This window comes from Halichoeres trimaculatus, unplaced genomic scaffold, assembly GCF_033239565.1.
Source record: "Halichoeres trimaculatus isolate MK-OKI-2021-1 unplaced genomic scaffold, fHalTri1.1 fHalTri1_scaffold_13, whole genome shotgun sequence".
Taxonomy (NCBI): domain Eukaryota; kingdom Metazoa; phylum Chordata; class Actinopteri; order Labriformes; family Labridae; genus Halichoeres; species Halichoeres trimaculatus.
The window spans coordinates 24,598,049-24,620,694 of NW_027437191.1; the positions used below are offsets into that span (position 1 = coordinate 24,598,049).

General features: G+C 42.5%; 1 protein-coding gene across 4 annotated transcripts in view; it reads left to right on the forward strand.

The window, feature by feature from the left end:
• The window catches only part of myo6a (myosin VIa), a 158,253-nt gene extending 138,780 nt beyond the window's left edge, over positions 1–19,473 (forward strand). The window contains exons 28-35 of one of the 4 annotated variants that reach the window (XM_074684651.1): positions 2,299–2,453; positions 2,659–2,697; positions 4,578–4,613; positions 10,734–10,840; positions 13,582–13,713; positions 15,346–15,372; positions 17,548–17,766; positions 19,132–19,473. In XM_074684651.1, the coding sequence (XP_074540752.1) occupies positions 2,299–2,453; positions 2,659–2,697; positions 4,578–4,613; positions 10,734–10,840; positions 13,582–13,713; positions 15,346–15,372; positions 17,548–17,766; positions 19,132–19,331 (915 nt within the window). In that variant the 3' untranslated portion in view covers positions 19,332–19,473. The remainder of the gene's footprint in view (positions 1–2,298; positions 2,454–2,658; positions 2,698–4,577; positions 4,614–10,733; positions 10,841–13,581; positions 13,714–15,345; positions 15,373–17,547; positions 17,767–19,131) is intronic. The other 3 variants (XM_074684652.1, XM_074684653.1, XM_074684654.1) reach the window with 3 other exon arrangements.
• Positions 19,474–22,646: the final 3,173 nt, after the last annotated feature.

The window sequence follows — 22,646 nt, forward strand, 5'->3', positions numbered from 1 at the left end:
AAGATGTGATACAACATGACAAAATAAATTATAAGAAAAGAACAGTTAGAATGATATATGAACCAGTATGATTCGTTATAGTGTAATTTGACACAGTGCAATAAGACACAATACAGTACAATACAGTACCAATACACAAAGATACAATATAATAAAAAACTATACAGTAAACTTGTATATGACACAATTTGATACTTTATGATGCATTACAATATGACTTCTTATGCTATGAGGCAATAGCATTTAATGCATTATTGTATATAATACAAAACAATACAATATCAGCCCCTAAAAATAAAGGCCTGTTTATTTTTCAAGTTTTTTAAAAAAATTTCAGAACTCTCAAAAAACTTTTCTACAAGGTGTACTAATTTTTTAAAGTTTGACCACAGCCAATCTGGAATGACTGGAGAGTTGGATTTTTTTACTTATACTGCATCCAGCCACCAGGGGGGGCAGTTTTCCTGGCAGCCTCACTTTGAGCCAAGCAAGATGACGTCTATTTTTTTTTTTAAAGTCAATGGTCACAACGTGAAAGGTCATGATTTGATTGCAGTAAGTCAGAATGGGATACATTTCAATGTTATACATCAAGCTGTAAAATGTTATTATGCGATAAGTTATGATGTGATATATTACCATACAATGTGTCCTCTGAGAGGTGATGGGATGCAACATATTTGATGTTGTACATTATGATGCGATTTGTTCTAATTTGATTTGTAATGATGCAATATGTTACAATGCGCTACATTATGACTCCCGACATGACACTTGGCTACATTACACTGTTCAACGATATAACGTAATACAGTATTATACAATGCAATAGAATATGATTGTATACAATTTGATAACACCCAATACAATACGGTACATTTATTTAAAAAAATTATGACACCTTACACTTTAAATACACTTTCTGGAAATTTGCTTCCAAAGTTTAATTTTAGATGAAAACAGACATCACAACAGCAAAAACCCTTCACCTGTAAATGACATGACATAATAAATGACCTGGGGAAGGCTCTGGAGTCTGTTAATCAGTTTGATGAACTTTGTGACCATTAAGAATAAAAGAGTAAGAGCATAATTAGAACAGAAAATAAAAAATGAGAGGATGTCCTTCAGCTCTCTGTGACCTTCAGTCGGCCGTGGATTAGTTCCCCGTCCTGAATTAGTTAGAAAGGTGGAAACATTAATCTTCCAAACCTTCCAGGTGAGCCCCGCCTCTTCCTCGCTTCTGGATCTTTCTTTAATGAGCAGGACGGAGGAGATGAAGCTCTGCCTTAAGCTGCTCTTGTTTTCAGAAAGGTTAAAGGCTTCTGAGGCGGCACGCTGCTGCATCGATTTGGAGTTTACTTCAGTCATGAATACCAAAACTTACTGTGCATGGAACAAGAGTGATCAAACTCTGCTCTCAGCCTTCTTTTGTCACTGAAAAGAGTGAGACGATAAAAAAAGTCCAACCTGATGTCTTTGAATTGTTTGTTTTCTGGATCAATAGTGTGAAACCCAACAAATTAAGTTTGCTGTGAGATAAACTTCAGAAAAGCAGAAAGTTAAGACATGAAAAGGTGGAACATGAGGATGATTGAGTTTCTTTGCTTTTGAGAACACAGAAAAATATATCTGGTCGAAGTTGATCGATGGAAAAATGGTCAGAAACAGCAAACCTGAGATGTCGTAAAACTCAAGGCCAGCTTTAACTTTTTAGATTTGAGAAGTTTTTATAAGTTTCTACGGAGTTTTGAGATGTGAAGCTGCTGTGAGACAACAGAAAACTTATTACGCTCACAATCCAAAGACCAACATGGACTCAGGGAGCTTAGTTTGTGTGAATTTGGACTGAAGAACATTAAAACCGGCGGGTCTGATGAGAGTTTTGTAAGATATTTCCTGTCTCACGTTCAGACTCCATCCGGCACTTGGGTTCCAAAAAGAAATGTTTGTTTCCCGAAGTCAGACGCACAGTTTGCATTTCATCACAGCCGCAAATGTCGACATCTGCACTCGTAAACAGCTGCTTTGTAAAAGCGTCTCCCCCGCTGACAGAGCTGTCACACTTCCTTTAAGATGAACATCTCATACACGCTGAGCTGAAGCCTCAGAGGAGACGGCGGCGCGAGACACACAGGAGTGGATCTGGCAGACAGTTTCCTCCTGCAGATGGTTGACGATTCTGGCAGAAACTCCGACACTTCTTCACATGAGCATATGTTAACAGCAGCACACATGCTCCGGCTGGGAGTGTGAGATGATTTATATGTGTGTGTGTGTGTGCCTGTGTTTGTGCAGGAGGAGATGGAGCTGCAGCTGCAGGTGGAGCGGGAGGAGGAAGCAGCTCGGCAGGCCGTCCTGGAACAGGAGAGGAGGGACCGGGAGCTGGCGCTGAGGATCGCTCAGAGTGAGGCCGAGCTGATCCCTGAGGAGGGCGATGCAGGGCTGCGCAGGTAACACACACATGCGCACACACACACACTTGTCAGATCTGTGTGACACTATCAAAGAAATGAGCAGTTATTTTATGAGTTGAAGCAAGTTTGGAGGTTACCTGAGGGCGAACTCTGCCCTCAGGTAACAGGAGAAACCATCATCTGCATCAATCCTGTGTTTAACCATTTTCTTCTTTCTGTTTCTTCTTCTTCTTCCTCCCAGTAACGGCTCCTCAGTCCCATCGTCCCCAGAGCGAGCAGCGTAAGACCCGGCGATTTAACCCTTTGATTTCCACCTTAACCCCACTTGCCTTTTTAACCTTTTCAAACCATAACCAACCCTGCATGCTGTGACGATCTGCCAGCTGACACAGTCTTCTTTTAGAACTGTTTTATACATCCTGGTTCATTTCTACTGTAGCTCCAGTCTGAAAGACAACACCTTTGTACCTTTGTTTCTATTTCATTTTGGGAATAGAAGATCTTTAGTTGTCCACTTTTGACCAAAGAAACCAGCACTACTTTTCAGTTTGTGATTGTTCCTGTCTGACACATGATTACAACCAGAATTTGTCAAACTTCTCAGACTTTATCCATCAAGTGATTTACCCCCTAGCTTACAGGAGAACAGGGGCAAAACATGGTTAATGTACCTCCCTAAAATGTACCTTTTATTTAAGAGGGAAATACATATTTTGAACCCAGAAACAGCTGCTGCATCCAGATCCCCAAGGCAACCAAACTCCATTGACTAAAATGCCAATTTTACGTTAGCAGGTGTTAAGCTGTTGAGCAGCTGCATTCTGCTTAATTTCAGGTTAAAGCACCTGATTAAAAGCCCCACATGCTGATCGCTTAGCCCCAAATGTCGGTTGCTCACCACCACATGCCAGTTACTTAACACCACATGCCGGTTGTTCAGCTGCATATGCCAGTTGCTCAGCGCCATATGTCCGTCACTCAGCACCACATGGCGGTGGCTAGGTACCACACACTGATCACTAAACACCACATGCCGGAAGACCAGACCGGGTTGTTTGGTGCCACATGCCTGGGGCTACATGCCACATGCCGGTTGCTGAACCCCACATGCTAGTCCCCATTGGCCAGTTGCTCAGCGCGACTTCCCGGTCGATCAGTACCACATGCTGGTTGTATAGCCACACATGCCACATGCTGGTCATTCAGCCTCAGAAGTGTGTTCCTCAATGCCACAAGCCAGTCAGTCAGTGCCACATGCCAGTTGATATGCGTCACATGCCAGTGGCATAGTGCGACATGCCAGTGGCATAGTGCAACATGCCAGGTGTTCAGGCCATATACTGGTGGCTTAACACCACATGCTAGTTGCTCGATGTCACATGCCAGATGCTCACCACCGCAACCATTGACTTACAAAAAATCCCTTGGTGAGTACCTGGCACATTGTGCAACACCAGCTGCATCTGGCTCTGAGCCACTGGCACATGACGCTGAGCCACTGGCACCGTTAAAACTCGCTCTTGGAGGATCCTGCTTTTGTTCCAGACCAGACAGGATAAACAGTCGATCCAGTGAGCGTTAGGTCTTACCTTGGGGGTCCTCCGGGTTTGGTGTGCCCAGAATTTTTCCAAGGTGATCAAGAAGAGCTGATTCGGCTGCTCTCGTTCTTGCCCAAAGATGGTGTTTTTGTACCAACTTCATGAAACAAAGCCTCAACATCTTTAAAGCCCACATCCAGGGCAAAGACTTAACAGGAAAAAAAGACTTCACTTTACGAGAAGTTGCTTTGAGCTAATTGAGATATTTCTGTCCGGGGTCCTCTGAGGATGATTTAAAGCTGGAGAGTGTGTGGGAGAAGAGTTTTATCTCACCTCTGGATGGTTTTTAAAACAGACATGTTAAGTGTTTTCAGTTTAGAGTGAGAGAACGATGAAGCAGCTGTTTCTGGTGGATAAAAACAAACTTAAACAAACTTCTCACAGATTTAAACTCAACTTCAATTGGATGCTGTTTGATAAATTCTGGCCCTCGTCCTCTGATCAGAGTTTGAAGGAGAATCACTTCTTTAAAAGACAAAGAGGAGAGGAATCACCTCTCCTCCTCTTGTTTTATTGCTCAGTGCTGCTCGCTGTCATAATCCTATAATCCTCTTGTTTACAGCTCGGCTGGAACCACAAAACTCAAGAGCTTGACCATGTAGGTGTCCTCTCCACGCACCAAACACCCTCACCACTATGTGCTCTCTCAGATCTGCAGGATTAGCTCTTTATTTCAGGAGAGTTTGTCTGCACTCGTTTCCATCTCCTGTTTTTAGTCCAGCTGCTGAGAGCCGCTGAGATATTAAAGTTTTCGTGTCAGAGCGTCGGATTGTAGGTTTCAGCCCGGCACGCCACTTCTCTCTGCACTTACCCCGAAAAGACCCGCACGCAAACTCTCTCTGGAAGTCAGGATTGATGCTTCACGTCATGAGTCAGAGCAGCAGCGGACACATTACGGTGTTACACACTCGGGGGACGGTGGAGAGTAGCACGCTGATACTTTATGCACCAGCTGCTTCCAATCCACCGCCCTCCTCCTCCTCTTCTTCTCTCAAACACCTTTTTTTAGTCACATCGCTGCACTCTTTTTGAGATTACTCATCATCACCAACGTATTTACATATTTCAAAGGTTGAAAAAACTGTTGAAAGGTTGAAAGTGTACTTCACAGACCAGAATCTGGATTAAAGATTTTCTAAGACCAGAGCATCCTTGAACCACGGTTAAAGAAGTTGAATCTGATGTATAAGAAAAGAAACATTTTTAATAGACAGTCCGTCTCCTTCTTTATGTCTTCATTTTTCTTTTTTTCTTTTTAATGTCACAACTTATTTAAAAGGACCTGTAAGGAGTTTCTAAGTAATCTTGAAAAAGTCTCCCTTCGAGATATCCTCACTTTGAAATTAGATTATCAGCGCCACTATAGGGTTTTCAGAGATACTACTTTTTAGCTTCATAATCCAAACAAGCAGAACCGGATTAATGTACGGCACGTCAAAGTTTTTATGACAGAACCATGCCGGCTCATATAGTTTAGAAGTGAGAATAGAGATCGTTGTTTTTCTCTGCTTGAAAACGATTTCTGTGATTAGTTTTGTAGTGATGGTGGACACTGGAGCCTAACGGGAGAGTGATAGAGCTTTTTAATGCTGAAAATTTTATTTTTGGCTGGTTGTGAATGTGACTTCCAGTCTTTCTGCAGCTAGCCTCAAGCAGATTCTCAATGAACAGCAACTTTTAGCACTTCTGGATGGGCTTCATTTTTGCTAACCGGATGTTGCCCCTTGGTCTTTGACACAAATACACGAATAATCCACATTTGATACAAGTTGCAAGTGAACGAGTTAATAAACTGACGTCAAATAAAAGATGCGTGAAGAGTAAGAAATAATACAGCTCTCCTTTGATATCCTCCTCCCATTAAGCTAAACTGTTTTGAACGTCTAATTCAGATCTTTGCGTTTATTTTTGAAAATTTTTGATCCCCACATAAACAAACCCTCAGGGAGGGAAGGGAGAGTTTTTTCTTCACTTTGTCCACCTTTCTCTAGTTACTCCTGAATCTTCCTTTTCATTGTGTATTTAAAAGTCATTTCTCTGTGTATTCAGCCTTATTTTATAAACCCTATCCATCCACAGCAGCTCACTAACCTCTCACACTGAACTGTCGTGCTCTTTAGGGAAGAGATGGCGAAGGAAATGACTGAACTTCTGGCTCGGTGGGTAGAAACCGTTCTTGTCTACAGGATCAAACCATCTAAAAGTTTGATCAGGTTCTTGGTTAAAATCAGAGCATGTGATTCAAACACTGTCCTTTAAAATACTTTTTTTTATTTGTTTTGACTTTTAAAGATCATAATGAGAAGTACTGGTGAGCTGATTTAAGGGTTGATTCCCTCAGAAATGTCAATCACCTCCAACATCGACTTCAGGAAACTGATTCTTTCCTTCTTGAGTCTTTTTCTGCTCCAAATGAATCTTAGTTTCCTCCTTAAAACTGAATCTTTATTGACTAATCTGAAGTCACCTGCAAGTGATGGAGTGATGGAGTGCGAAGCTGCTCAGACGTCATGTGTTTCACCTCTTAAGCTAAAATGTATAATCTTCTCTTTTTCTCTTTTATTTATTTATTTAGTGAAAAAAGCTTCATAAAGAAAAAATAGAAAGTTAAATTAATAATAAATTATAACTTAAGCTCACACATTTTTGTAGGTATTTAGATTTTTTTTTTTTTTGATCTCCTCTACATTATTTCTTCACCCTTTAAGGTATGCAGGCTTTAGTGCTTCACATCACAATACTTTAAAACTATGAGTAATTCCCTCATGTTAAAGCCTGGTTTTTACTTCTGTGTTGGTCATTGCAGAATAGAATCAATACAGAAGTAAAAAACATCTCCTTGTTTGGTTTAAAGTTAATTTTTACCCCATTGGCAGACTTTGTTTTTACTCCTTTAAAAGAATTCAGGCCTCATTTTGTCTTGTTATATCTTGGATTAACCCGCTAACAGGCGGCAGCCTACCCGACTTTGATTTAGATACAGAGCTGTGTAGAATCTGTGAGGTGTTTCAATTCTTAATAAGGCACTCTGCACGTTTACATGCACGCAGTGGTCTGACGAAGGTCACACCTTGATTTTGAAGTCATAGCGTGGGATCTAGTCTTGTCTGCATAAACATGCAGAAAAAAGGATTGGACATCTCACTCATTGATCAACGAAGCTGTGTGTGTGTGTGTGTGTGTGTGTGTGTGTGTGTGTGTGTGTGTGTGTGTGTGTGTGTGTGTGTGTGTGTGTGTGTGTGTGTGTGTGTGTGTGTGTGTGTGTGTGTGTGTGTATTGAGCTAGTTTGGGTTTGCCTGGGGAGGAAGCAGCATTCCAACAACGAAGACTGAGATGAGTGCAGATGCAGCTCTTTATATTTTAATGTATGTGCTGAAATGTTCATCTCTTTTTGTTTCTTTTTTTGGAATAGATTCCATTTTTTTGTGTGTTTTTGGCATCTGCTCATCTCATTTCCTGGGTTAACTATTCAGACACCGTGGGCTACTTGCAATGTCACATTTTCCGACACATTTTCTGTCATTTCAGGCTGTATTTAGATAATGAATGAGGACTTGTGTACGTGTTTGAGCACACCTACCTCAAATACACTAACAGCTGCTTCTCAAGATAAATTGCTTGATAATTAATTGATGACTCAGTTTTTCTCATACTTCAGATTTCTGCAATTAATAGTAAAATACAGACATCGGATTAAGAGCGCAAGGTTTCTTTGCGTGACCATTTCTGTGCTGAGGTTAAAATTCAGAGTGTTACCTTTACAGAGAGACCAAGCTTCAAGAACAGCAGCTAATTTAATCTGGGTATGACTTACAGGAGTTTTTTGGGTGACTTGTAGGTTTATTAAGACAGTTTGTACTAAGAATAAGACGAAATCACTGTATCAGAGTTCAGTTCTTGCAGTGCAGAGTTTTAAAGCTGCAAAACCTTTAGGCCTCTGTCAGCAAGTTTTTACCAATTCATTTTTTATTCTAGGACTGATTCTTGTGAATACACTGGAAAAAAATATCAACAGTTTTTTGCTTTTTCTTAAATCATGTTCTTTTATGAATCTTCAAAAGCATGGTGTAGCATGAATAGACAGGCTCTACATTAAGTGGTAAAGTATGAATTCATTGTAGGGACATAACTCCTCAAGAGCGACTCTCTGAGGCTCCTGAAGCCCAGAGAACAACCACAGATTTCTCAGATCGACAGATCCTGCCCCGTCACTTCCTCTTCCAAAGTCACATGCAGCTTCACAGGGGCATCTGGTCCCTGCAGGTGCATCTGTGGTGTTTTATAGACACGTTTAGCCGAGCGCTGTAGAAGGACAGACCCCCTGCAGCTGCAGTCTGTTACTTACTGTCACACCTGCAACCTGAGCAACCTCAGCATAGTTGAGCAATGTAGTTGTGAAAAAAGCATCCAAAGGCTTCAAATCACTACTCAATATCACTTTATTTTGATTTTATTTCATACTATCTGGACTCAAATAACGTTTTTTGTTGTTTTGTTTTGTTTTTTATCGTGCAGCCTTAAAGATTTTATTTTTTGGTTATAGATGACTTTTAACTGCAAACCCGCTGCAGTCTCAAGTAAACAAGATGGAAAACATGAGGTGGAGTGACGGGAGGATGCAGCCGTGTCCATGAGATGATTAAAGGTTTTAAATTTGCACCCTTAGTGAGGTTTCAGGGTATATATGTTCAGTCAAGAGACGAAGATCGTCCCTATTTACCGGTTCCTCCTCACCTGTGAGTGACCGTGCACTTCTTCATCAGATTACCTCGGGCTAATCCTCCACGTGCATCTCTCACGGCTTTAGCGCGGCGTGAATGAGTGATGTCAGCTGCAGTCACGCCTGCCTCTCCTCGTGTTTCCCCCGTGTGCGTCCGTCGGAGGGTAATTGGCTCAGGCCTCCTCTCCTCTCCTCGCTAACACGGCGAGGAGGAGCAGGAGCAGAAGGTGGCTGCAGCCGCTCAGCTTGCTGCCAGGACTGGAGTACGCTTCGGGGAGCGGCCACCAGGCCAGCTAATAAAGAGCCGCCCAATAGGATTAGAGCACCAGCAGGGTCACACCTCCAACATCCTGGTGTTCTAAAAAGAGCAAATCCTGGTGTGGGATTAATCGGAGGTGTCGGCAGCGAGCCGGCAGCTGGAGACGAGCTGCACACGATCAGCTGTCGAAGCATCATTTATAATTTAGCGTGAGCTGATGGTTTACTGCAGAGCTACGTGGTTTTACCAGAGGGGGGTCTGACCTCCTGGAGACTGGAACAGCATGCTCTTTAACACCTCTCTGACCCTCTGACCCTCTGTAGACCTGATGTAGAAACTCTTTCCTTTAACAAAGATTCTGCTGATCTCACACCCCTGTTGCTCCTCGCTTTACCAAGTTCTTCTTTCTGTGATTCATGGTGTTCTGATGTCAGACAGGTGGGCGGAGTTTACTGTGTCACAGGTACCTGAGCCTGTTGTTCCAAGGGTTTCATCTGGATAAGACCGATTTGGAAGCTAGGATCTTCAGTGGTCGATGAGGGCGGATGGTCCACAACAGCCTGAGAAATAAGCTGGGAACCAGAAACAATTCATCTTTGATTAAAAATGAAAAAAAAAAACATACAAAGCTAAACATAACCCACCAAATGATAAAAATGAAAAAATCTACAAAATAATTTCAAAAATTGAAACAAGAGACCTCCAGGTCTTTAGGGGGCGCTGTCCTGCTAACATAGCTTTGAACTAGAAGTCAACATGTTTTTTTCTTTATAATTACATAATCCAGATTCATATTATTTTGGAAAAACTGGACTCAGTCCATTGATTTGAGACGCAACTTTTGTTACACATTTTGTCCACAGGGGGCGCCACATAATCTGAAAGATTTCTCCTTCTGCTTTAATCAGATCCCAATGTTCGATAATAAAGTTATTCCCTGAGTTTTATTTGGGGGGAAATTCTGTGTTTTTGTCACGATGTTGGAGTATAGTTTTTGCGCAAAAATCAAAAATTAGTAAAAATGTTTTATTTTTATCATAGATGTTTTCTGATATTTACAGATTAGTTCCGCCAACTTTCTAAACTCAGTAGCTTTAACACAAAGATTTTATTCTCTCCTGGTGTTCAGTGAGGAGCTTCAGCTTAGCATTTTCATTAAATGTTTAATTTTAAAAGCTTAAGCAGCACTTTATCTTTTCCATTAGTGTTTATGCTGTCACTCTGTACCAGGAAATTAAGAGCGATATCTTTCGCAGACAGATAAAAACTCAGTTTTGGTGGTAAAATTCAAAGAAAAATACTTAATCATGCATTAATTTCTGTGTATCAAAAACACTTTTTAACAAGAACCTTCGCTTCAAGGAACTACTAGTGATGTTATTTTGGAATTAAGGTGAATTAAAACGATCAGGATGCTCTACCAATCAGAAACCTTCAGCAATGCAGGCCCCACCCCCTAAAGGTCCTCAAGCTTCATAGAGTAGGTCTAGGGTGGACATTAACCACCCTGTAAGTAATTCACACCTTGGTTCCCTCTGTGGGAACCCTCTAAATTTGTTTTGCTAGCCTGACTTGTAAACTCCGCCCATCTCCTGTTGAATCTTGTAAACCTTTCTCTGTCCGTGTTCAGAGTGAAACCTCGCCCTCTGATTCTCCTGCTGCTGGTACCCCACAGTCCCTCGCTGTGGGTCTTTGTACTCTGACTGTGCTCCTGTCCTTCTTGTCTGTGTCACATTCAGAGGTCCACAGGTTCAGGCCTCCAAGGCTGCCGCTGCCGGGACCAAGAAGTACGAGCTGAGCAAGTGGAAGTACGCCGAGCTGCGAGACGCCATCAATACCTCATGTGGTGAGTATCTGTATTTACACACAGATCCTGGGTGAGGTAACCTCTGGGAACCCTGCATAATGAGTGCCGTTTCATTTTACTGCCTGTTAAGCTTTAACTGCACCAAAAAAGCCTGAATGAACGCAGTTTAACTCCATCGCTGCTTAACACGAGTTTCATGACTTGTCATGATCCCCAGAGGTTAAGCCTGAAGAATCTCTGCTGATGTCTGAGCCTAATATTCACCAACATAAAGCAAAAACTCCTCAAAGATGAAAGTTTTATCCCATGGAAGTCTCAGCTAACATTTGTTAAGGTTGTTGTGACGATTCTTGTTCCCAGAGGATGGCTCACAAGAATTTCTCTTTGATTCGAAACTTTTGTGGCAACCAAAGTTTACAAAGAAGAGTTCTAATTAACAACATATTTCTTCAAGCTCAGGGAATTTTAATTTATATTAAATTGAGATTATTCGAAGTCCACTGTGGATTGAAACCTGAGTGTTGATTTCACGCTTTGATTCACGTCTTTAGCTGCATTTTTCGTTGCTCTGTAGTATTTTCCCCTGAGCTCTAACTTCAGTCTGAATTCAGTTTCAGACGTCAGATTTTGGAGTTAAAAAAGAAACCAAAGAAGCTCCTCAGAGCGTCAGAGACAGCCCACGCTAACCCTCGCTCTGAGAGTGTAGCGCTGAGGTATAAACGCTCGGCTGAAGCCCTCTCTGCCTTTGATGGTAAAGAAGAGAAAAGTGAAGAGTTTCCCCCCACTCTCTGTTTTCTCCTCTTAACGCTGAGTTTCTTTGAGAGCCCACCTGGTCTCCTCCACGCAGCAGGCAGCGTGAAGGACGAGGAGGGGACGGACACCTGGCGGCGTCTCTCAGATTAATGTGTGAAGCAGCAGAGCCTGCGGGCGGGCGGGCAGCGAGCGGCCGCACATAAACACACAGAAATGAGTCAGTTAGCTGTTAACAGGCCGCTCAGCTCGCCTCGCAGACAAAGCGGGAGCCTGAATACTGATGCGATCACGTCCACCGCTCATCATGATCCGCAGAATAAAAGTCCAACATCACAGCGAGGCGAGCGGCGAGCAGCTCGTTGACACCTGCCACACTCCGTTTTATCCTGCAGTGATTTCTGTAAACGGAAGAGTTTCTTTCTGACCGTTTGTCTCCTCCAGGAAACTATTTCTGCTCCTCTGACGTTACCTGAGCACTTAGAGCGCATTAAACTCCTCACTGGGCTCTGTCCGCCGTACGCTCCCCAAAAGAGACGGGGTTTTCTCCTATTTTTCTCTCCCGAGTCATTTATCTGAACCCTCCTGATGAAATGTGTTATCTTTACGCTACCATCTCAGTGAAATGTCTTCCTAAGTTTGTCTTTCTGCCTGCATCAGTTGTTTTTCAGATAGAAATGAGGAGCAGAAGTTAATGTGACAGATTTACACCTCAGGTCAAAGTTCAAGGACAACCTGCTCCAAATATCTTTCTGTCGCCTTAACACGAATGTTTTAAGTAGAGGTGTCAGAGTTTATGAGTCTTAGGAGGTGATTTAACACCCAAAGTCTGCTTGAGGATAATGGGGCTGATTTTTGTCCCGATCTCCCCGTCACGATCAAAGTCAGCAAAGGCCCGATTGTCTTAAGTCTGCAAATGACATTGTGCCTGACTTTCCTGTGGTGTGAGGTGTGTTAAGAGTCATTTTGTCCGGTCAGAGCAGCTCGGAAGGCCTCGATTAACAGATCGTAGATAACGCACGTTTAATATTTGCAACTAAAAATCCTGTTGCGTGTGGAGAAGCGGATACTCTGCTGAAGCGTCAGCTAGTGTGTGGCGTCCTCGGGAGTGCACACTACACACCTTAAGACCTGAAAGAGAGATCTTGTGTGATCTGTCTTTTGTTATCATCATGTGTGTGGTCTCTAAATGTGTGAAGGTTTGGAGAATCCTGTAATCTGTGCCAGCCCTGAGGCTGATATTTGTAAGGTTTAATAAGTTGCATGATTATTTCTGAATTCACTGTATTGACATGAATATAGGATGACCCTGATTATAAGACCATCCCCCTCTTTTTAAGACCAATCTTTAGAAAAAGACTCTGATTACCAAAATTAACTTTGTTTAAAGAAACTTTTCTTTATTGAAATTCTCTTCAGAGAGGAGATTAACCACCCAGGACAGGGGTCACCAATCATTTTGAGGCCAAGGGCCACCGTAAGGGAAACGAGTGCTACGAAGGGCTACTTGTCAGATACAAACTTGTTGGACAAAATTGCACTGAACCATTTTTAATAACAATAATACTAGTAGTAGTAGTAGTAGTAATACTGTGTGAAGAGACTGCTCACATGTCACTGTTATTATTAAGGGGTCTTTGCAGGCATCACATTGGTGACCCCTGACCCAGGAATTAAATTTAGATCTTAAAAACCTAAAAAGTTCCTGCTCCAAATGGAGTTTTTTTTCTATCGTGAAACAGTCACTTTAAGCTTTTGTCACAGGATCTGCTGCTCACAAGGTCAGTCTTGGTTTTTTGGGTCTTATGTGGTACTCAGATGTTTACTGAGATGAACTTTTTCTGCTGTCAGAGCTTTTAGTACTAGACCCCTTGCAGGTGTTACAGTCTGGGTTGCAGCTCCAACTGAAAATCTGCAGCAAAAAATCTCAAGAAACAAAGAAAGTTTATACAAATTCAAACTATTACAAAGAAACATATTCTGATGGGAGGTTTTCTCTGAATTTAGAGTGTGTGTGTCTTCTCCTGCAGACATCGAGCTGCTGGCCGCCTGCAGAGAGGAGTTTCACCGTCGGCTCAAAGTTTACCACGCCTGGAAGTCAAAGAACAAGAAGAGAAACACGGAGACGGAGCAGCGGGCGCCTAAATCCATCACCGATTATGGTAGGACATGAGTTTAAAGAATCTTTATCTCACGTGTGTCTGCATCACTTTTTCTATCCAGACCAGAGAAAATGTCCACAGATGTGTTGCGATTAAAACATCACGGGATCAGATCCAGAAAGCTACATTAAGTCAGGAGTTCAGGGTAATTTTTTAATCTGACTGAAGGAGCAGAAGTTAATGTGAGTTTTGTTTCTCTGAGATTTTCCCGGAGACGCTGCGATGTGTGGAGCAGACGTTCTCCAACAGCTCAGCTCGTGTTTTTCTGTCCGTCACAGTCCACAGCTTCAGTGACACAAGATGGATGGAGGACCGGAGACATGGGGGAGTTAGGAGTGACAAAGGTCTTTGCCCAGAATTTAAACCAGAACCTCTCAGTTCATATTAAACATTTTCTCCACTGGAGCAGGAGAGACCCCGGGAGAGACCCAGAGGAGGTCTGAGTCTGGTGGTTTGGAGAGAAACTCAGGATGAAAGAATTGGGTTTTAGTTTTATTCTCCTGAAAACTTAAAATAGAAAGAATAGAAACAAACAGGAAGTCTGACCTGCATGCTCTTTTACAACCACCAGGGGGCAACTCAAAGTGTCACACAAAAAGAATTGAGGTTGTGAGAAAAATGGCAAGCTTATTGGACAGGAACATTCTGCAGATGAGTCTGTGGACTAAATTTAGACTTTATGTCTTCTCTAACACTTCCTGATCTAAACTCTGCATATTAAAAAACTTTCAGAGGACTGATTAAGACGTTAAAGCGGGATCTTGTGATCAGTTTTAGTCCCAAAAACATTCTCTAGATTAGCGCTTCTCACCTTGTAAGCCTCAGAATTTACATCAAACTCTCTGTTTTCCATCATTTTGTCATTTTAAAGGGGAATTCCACTGTTTTTACAGTAGGCTAACCTGGGTTAGCATCCTGAAACTACTGTCTTGCTCTGACAGTTCAAATTCCACCAGATCTGTGTCCAGTCCATCTCCACTTAGATGATCCTTGATTCCATGACTCCAACTTTTCAGCTCTGTGTCGTGTCCTAAAAACACAGCTCATGGGTGTTGACGTACGAGGGAGGACGGGACAGAGTGGACATATATTTGGCGGAAATCAGCCATAAATGGTGACCCAGTAAACCGGCGACTTTCATTGACTCATTACTTGAAAATACCTGATTTGCATTTTACGTCTTTATAAATAGAGAAATGAAGATGCTTTACTAAGAACTCTGGAAGTCGACGGATAGCAGGGTCACTTTTTAAACCACAACACCTGTTTCCCACACAGTGTGACCCGTACTTATGGCAGTTGTTCATCTTGTTTATGTACTTCTGGAAGCAGCATTAAAAATGCAACAACCCAACACAAAAAGAGCAAAAACAAATCATTTTTGTCGTCTGGATGGGAACAAACTTAAACGAGCTGTAGGCGTTCAATCTTGGCAGCCATGTTGAAAATGCTGCCAGCAGGTGATATAAACAAGTTTGAAAACAGCAGAAGTCCCCTTTGAGTGTCTCTATCGTCATCAACATCTGTTTAAGTCATGAAGTCGTGTCTGATTCACTGTCTGATGATCTTCTCACGAGTTGCTCTCGTGTTGCATCACGTCTTCGTCTCTTAACCTGGCATGTTTACTTTCAGATCGTTCACCTCCTGTGAAAAAAGCATGTAAGTGCTCCTCCAGTGTGTCCCCCAGATACTAACCTGCAGAGCTACATCCTGCTTATTAACCTACCCCACACCCCACACCACCCCACAAACTGACCTCAGCCCCTTTTGACGTGCTCTGCCCTCTCCTGGGATCACTGCAGGGTTTGGGTTTGTGCTTCGTGCTACTCGGTTTGATGGAGGTGGAGGAGGGTGCATGAACAGGTTCAGGTCTGAGAAGGGGGGGGGCTGAAGCTTGGTCTTTAGGAGCAGTGCAGCCGTGTGGCTGTATGAGGGTTTGATGAAGAGCTGCAGTGATTCCTCTGAGCTCTGAAGGCTGTTACTGATGATCACACCCAGGGAATCTCAGGGAGGCAACAGAACGAAAAATGAGGACAGAGAAGAGGACTGAGGGGAAATAGAGAGAAGGATATGAGAGGAGAAGATAGGGAGGATGGAAGGTTGAAAAAAAGAAGAAGAATGAAATGTAGATAGAGAAGAGGCCAGAGAGTGGAAATTAGAGAGGAGGAAAAATAGTGGCGAACAGAGAAAGAGGAGGAAAGAGAGGAGGGTAAAGATAGGAGGACAGAAAGCCAGAAGGGTACAGATAGAAGAGGACAGATAAAAAGAGGAAAAAGAAGAGGACAGAGAGGCCACCAGAGAAGAGGCCAGAGAGTAGAAGAGGGGGGAAGGAATAGTGGAGATCACAGAAAGAGGAGAAAAGAGAGGTGGATAAAGATAGGAAGACAGATTTAAAAAAAGGAAAAAGAAGAAGACAGAGAGGTCACCAGAGAAGAGGCCAGAGAATAGAAGACAGGGAGAAGAATAAAGAGAGGAGAAAAGAGAAAAGATTACAGACAGGAGGTTAAAGATAGGAGGGTAGAAAGTGAGAAGGGTACTGAGAGAGGAGGATAGAGGGAACAAAGATAAAGAACAAAAGATAGAAAGAAATAAAAGGATAGAAGAGAGGACAAAGAAAGAAGAGGAAATAAAGGAGGACAGAGAAGCGGATAAACAGAAAAGAAAAGAGGAAAGATGAAATAGAAAAGATTAAAGAAAGGAGGACAGAGGGAAAAAGAGAAGGGGACAGAGAGCAAAGGATAGAACAAGTTGAGGATAGAGTATTGAGGACAGAGAAATGAGGATACAGAAAAAAGAGGCCCGAGAATAGGATGAGAAGAAGACAGAGACTGAAGAGGACAATTAGGCTTAAACAGGTAGAAGGATACATAGTGGAGAACAAAGGAAGAACAAGAAAGAGAGGAGGTCAGTATCTGACAGGTATCCAGGCTGACCCCAGGACTTACGCCTCCGCTGGACCCCTCAATGAGTTGCTAAACGAGTTTATTCACTTTGCAGCGACAGGCCATCAAGTTGAACGAGCTGGAGAGTCTTTGGTTTGACGACTTTCCCATGAAGAGAATTTCTGACGCCTTTAAAAGAACTCAGTGAGGGGGTTTGTCTGGGTAACATTTGTTAAAGGTCGTCGGAATCTCTTCAAGTTCTTTCCTCATTTGACGGCAGTGTGGGGGCGCTGCTTTGTGGACGGTGTCTGCATGTGTTGTGTGTCTGAAACAGATGGGTGTTTAAATGTCCAGACACTCATTTTAACAAGGTGTTAAATCTTAGAGTTCAGTTTTGTTTCTGTTCCTCAGCTTTCAAGACGATCAAACACCACAATTTAGAACATTCAATCCGACTCTTCTTCTGCAAAGTCTTGAAAAGCTGAACTGAATCAGAAGAAAGAGATTTTATGTCTGTTTCAAACTGAATCTAAGATTTAAAAAAAAACACTTTTTTAAAATGAGCGTTTTCTTCCTCAAGCTGAGTTTTTATCCTGTAGAGAAGCTTCCTCAATCTTTGTAGTCTCTTATTTTACGATTCACTTTGTAGAGAAATGTAATTTCTGGATGTTTCTATGTTTGAGCGTGAAAACCCTTCTTCACGTGTCCCTCCTCTAACAGCAGGAATCTTTGAAACATGGACACCAGGAAGCCACTCTTTAATTTCCACGCCCGATGTGATAGCAGCCGAGCGGGGTGTCAGGTCTACATGCAGAGATAACTGAACCAGCTCCACTTTATCTGGATTAGATCAAACAACAACAGAGTGCAGTCTGCATGTAAACATGATCCCTGACTCCTGATTGGCTGAATTCTTCTGTAGGTGTCTAACCTGTTTCTGTCCAATCAACAGCCCAGCAGAACCCGGCCCCGCCCATCCCGGCCCGACAGTACGAAGTGGCGATGAACCGGCAGCAGCGCTACTTCCGCATCCCGTTCATCCGACCGGGGGACCAATACAAAGATCCCCAGAACAAGAAGAAGGGCTGGTGGTACGCTCACTTCGACGGGCCGTGGATCGCCCGGCAGATGGAGCTGCACCCGGATAAACACCCCATCCTGCTGGTGGCAGGTGGGTACTGCAGGGGCGGAGGTTTGATTGATATAGTCATGGCAATCTCAGCAAAGAGAGGAGGGAGAGTGATAGAGAGATGAAAGCTGGAGGGCTAAGGAGGTGATGGAGGCAGTGAAGGAAGAAAAGACATGAAGGAAGGAGTGTTGCCACAGTTACTTTGAAAAAGTAATCCAATTACTGATTACCCACTTAAAATTAGCTCAATTACTTTACTGACTACTTGATTTTAGAAGTAACTAATTTAGATTACAAGTTACTTTATTCAGCAGCCGCCGACAACACCTGGAGCTGCATAATTTGACAAAATTGTGTGATGCAATTAAAATGAATAATATGAGTCTATATGTTTTATTTTAAAGTAACATGCAGACATTGGTAGTTGTAAAACATGTACTTTACAATTAAAAACAAAAATATTCATTTTATGCAATTTGAAATTCAAAATACAACTGAAGAAAGCTGTTACAATACTGTTTTGGGTGCACTACAGCACTGTTCAGTTAAATTCTAGGTCTAAGTTATTTTCTTTTTAAATCCTTTGTTTTAGTCTAGTTTTTTTTTTCCAGTTTCATTTTTTGTTAAAGCTGTAGTCTGTTGATCCTGTATTTTTAATAGAAATAAGCAAAAATAAATGTTACTGGAGTGTGGGCTCACATAATCCTCTATACCCTGCTTGGGGCACCCCAGTCTAAAAAGTCTGGGCACGCTCCTGCTTGCCACCAGGTGCCTCAGTGTAGCCTACATTGTGTTGCTCTGCTCTTCCTCTCTAATTGATTCCTAAATGTTTTAGTCAAAGATCTTAAGCAAACTGCCAGCACAGGGTGAACAACAAAACGTAATATTGTCATCTTTAGCGAACAAACTCAAAACAGTGACTGTATATCCAGCTAGAAAACGCGCATCTCTCCTTTTCCCCCTCTGTTTACCTTTGTGTCACTGGCTGCCATTACACGAGTTGTCCTCATGCTGAAAACGTGACGAACACACTACTCTCGTCACTCCCGAGATGCAGAAAGTAAGCATATAGAATTTTTTACAAGAAAAATGAAAAGAAAAAGTAACGCACAGTGATTTGGATGAGTAACTTTTACTAGATTACTCGTTACTGAAAAAAGTGGTCAAATCAGAGTAACACGCTACTAAGTAACATGTCACCGGCATCACTGATTACAGGACAGAGGGAGAAAGGAGAGAGGTAATTTACTGTAACAAGAATGTGTGAAGCTGAAGGTAAGACGTCAAACTTCAGAGTGATGGAGGGAAAAAGTTCAGCTGAAATCCTGAGGTCTGCAGTTTAACGTCTCCATGCCTCATTCTACACTACAACCTAACCCTAACACTGGACCTTATCTCTCGTCACAGGAAAGGACGACATGGAGATGTGTGAGTTGAGTCTGGAGGAAACAGGCCTCTCCAGGAAACGCGGCGCTGAGATCCTCCCACGGCAGTTCGAGGAAATCTGGGAGCGTTGCGGCGGCATCCAGTACCTCCGCAGTGCCATCGAGAGCCGACAGGCGCGGCCCACTTACGCAACCGCCATGCTGCAGAGCATGTTCAAGTGATGGGGCCCGGGGCTTGGGCCTCTCACTGCAAACAAAGGGACAAACGCACCAGCTACCTAACACAGACGGCGTGCGGGCAGCAGGTTCTGACTGGAATCAGCGATTTCTCTCCCTTTTGTTTTTCTTTGTTTGTTTCTTTCAGATCCTCTGAGGGCGGGGCGAAAACGGGGAAGTTTTGTGTTGAACCCTTTTGCAGAAATCACTAAATTATCACATCTGAGGATTATCCTTTCTGCAAGTCTAACGACGAGGCCTTAATACTTCTCTAACAGGGTTTAACGGCAGGAGTAGGACTTTATTTCTCGTTCAGAGCTGCCTCCCCGAGCGTCTCACTCCTTTGTAATTCTGCATTCCTGATTCTGACATTGAAATCTCACAGGTGTGTCGCTTCCATCCTAACAGCTAGCTCCGATGCTAAACCCGCTGTTTACTTTGTTTCATGTGGTTCTTTCAGAAGCGCTCACACAAGGAGGCGCCGAGCTGCTCGAGCATCACATGATTCCTCTGATTCAGCCGATATTTGATAAAACTTCCTTTTTGTTCCTTTCGTTTTTTCCAACCGAATGTAACGCGACCTCGTTGATTGGTTCATGTAGTGATTCCTCTTCTCTCCTCATCACGTGTGATTAAACTAATGAGAAAAAAAACTTTTGAGACCAAACGTTGAGCCCCTGTGTTGGTGGGGTGGGGTGGGGGTGGGGATGGCCAGAGCGATACGTCAGCTCTGTCATTCTTATTGTTTTTGTTTTGGTCTGCGTTTATTAAAGAAGCAGAAAATGTGAAATAATTATGCAACTCTTCTGTGAGCTGTTTGAGAACAGATCAGCGCTGCAAAAAAAAAAAAAAAACTCATCCACGGCATCTTACGCATCTCTTAAGACAAATTTTTTTACACAAGGAAACAATTTGCCAACGCAGTGATTCCCTAATCGCAGATTATCCTCAAAAAATCTGAGAATGAAAAGCTTAAATCTCACACCAGATTGGATGTTTTTTGTTCTTGTACAATGCACTGGTACTCTTCCTCCTCCAACTGGAACATTCGTGAAACACTGAATAACGTTTGTGCAGCCAGTCCTCCAACTGGAATGTGAAAGTTTATTGTCAGAGCTGTGTCTTCTTGTGGCTCGAGCAGGGGAAGCAATAAATCAGCGCTCAGATAAAAGACAATCTGCTGTGACGTTCCACCTGCTCTGCTCACCTGATGCCAAGTTTCTTCCTCAGCTTTCTACTTTTCACTCCTTTCTGTACAACGAAAAACGACTCTTGAGGGTTTTTTCTTGTTGTAAAGTAGTGGATCACCTCCTCCAGCGGTTCGATTAGTGAGGTTAGTGAACCAGCAGCTTGTTAAAGCACAGACAGGAAGTGCACAAGAAGAAGAACGGTGTTAATAGCAGCTGTAAAGGTGCCACACTCAGAGCTTTGTCCACGTTAAGAAATATTTCCTCTGATGTAAAAGAAAGTGTCCTGATGTGTTTCTCTCCACACATTACAATCATTCCTCGGGAAGCACTGCCTTTGTCCACTCTGTCGTTTTCTAACGCTGATCTCTCTAACAGACCAATAAATGCATTCCATGTTTCACTCACCTCTCTGCTCCTTCTTTCACCTTACACACATTTATCTTCACACACACACAAATGTACAATCTGTGCCCTGGTTTCTGTTTTTACTCTGAGGAGTATCAACCAATCAGGTGCATGGAGGAGATCAGCAGGAGATCTAGCACTCTGTCCTTGATCTCAGAATCCTTAATCCCCCTCATCCTCTTCTGAAGACCTCAGTTTATCAAACAAACATCGTAGAAGTTGTTTCCTCTGTAGCTTGTTGTTTACAGTGAAACTGAGACCTGACAGAAAAAAAGAAGAAAGGTAATACTTTGGGGGTTTAAATTAACCAAGAAATGACAGTATGTACAGACACACCTGGTGGAGTAAGGGCCCATCCAAATGCTACTCCTTGTCATACCCCTTTAGCCCTTGGTTTTGTGCGTGCATTTGTATTGAAGGTGTGTCCAAATTCTCCGAAAGATTAAGGGGACATGTTACACAGCCTTTAAAACAAAGTAAAACCGGGACCTCACTTGAAACCAAGGAGTATGACAAATTTCCCATAGTATCACTTAGATATTTTTTATCAGATATCCAATCCTTTCATCCTCCACGTAAATATTAGCCAAGTTTTAAGTTGTTGGTTACATTTTGAAATCACTCGTAACGGCCTAGCTAACACTGCTACTACTGTTTATCCCTGAAGTCGGAATTACCTACTGGGAACTCAGGAGTGGTGTGGGAATTCTGACCTCAGGGCATTCCAGTTAGGTGTTCCCACTCGGGAGGGGTGACAAATTTACAGCAGAGTTCACTTCAATGAACTGTATTTTTCTTTCAGCACTAGCTTGTCATAGCTTAGCTGTCTCATCATTCATGTAATACAGTACATTGTAGTGAAGTCTTTTTGCTGTGAATGTGTCACCTTGATCTGACATCTGTTGATCATCACTTTGTAAAAATGTGTTTTGTTTGGAAGTAGCAAAGTAGGAATAAGCATCTAGAGGTGATGACATAGTGGGAATTGAGTGGCATCTCATTTCTAAGAGATGTGTTTTCATCCCTTTCCCTTGGCCCTTAAACTGGTAGCCAAGGGGAAGCGGCAGATAAAGGGGGAAGCAAAAGACTGACTATTGGGTTGGCCCTAGGTCTCTGTTTCACTGTAAATGATAAGTTATACGTAAGCCTACCCATTGGCTTCCTTTGGTAGGATGAAGCTCCAACAGATGGCTCTTAAGGATGCCAAAGTAAGCTGGAATGAAGCGTCTCTGTAGCTTGTTATTTACAGTGAATCTGAGACCTACCAGAATCAGAGGAAAGGCTTGGTTTTAATGAAAGAATCAGTTTCACTGTAAATAGCAAGCAACACAGAAGCTTCCCTTTGGATAACCTGACAAAAGAAAGACAGGGCAAAGCTGCTCTGTAGCTTACCAATTATAGTGAAACTGAGACTCATGAGGAAAATTGTAACTCCCCTAAGACTTTAGAGCAAAGTTGTTCTTCTGAAACTATGCAGCATAGAAAAGGAAATCCTAAATGGAAATCATCAATTCTGGCTACACAGGAATCCCTGATGAGTGAACTATGGCTCCCACAAGCAAACATTGAAATTATCGAGCATACCACAAAACAAGACCATGAAAGCAAAGGTTTTAAAGAAATGGAGAAAACTTTGTCTGTTATTGAACACAGTTTGTATTTAACTACAGACTTCAAGGACTAGTTCACACATTGAATATGAAAAATGAGAATCACAGTTTGGTGG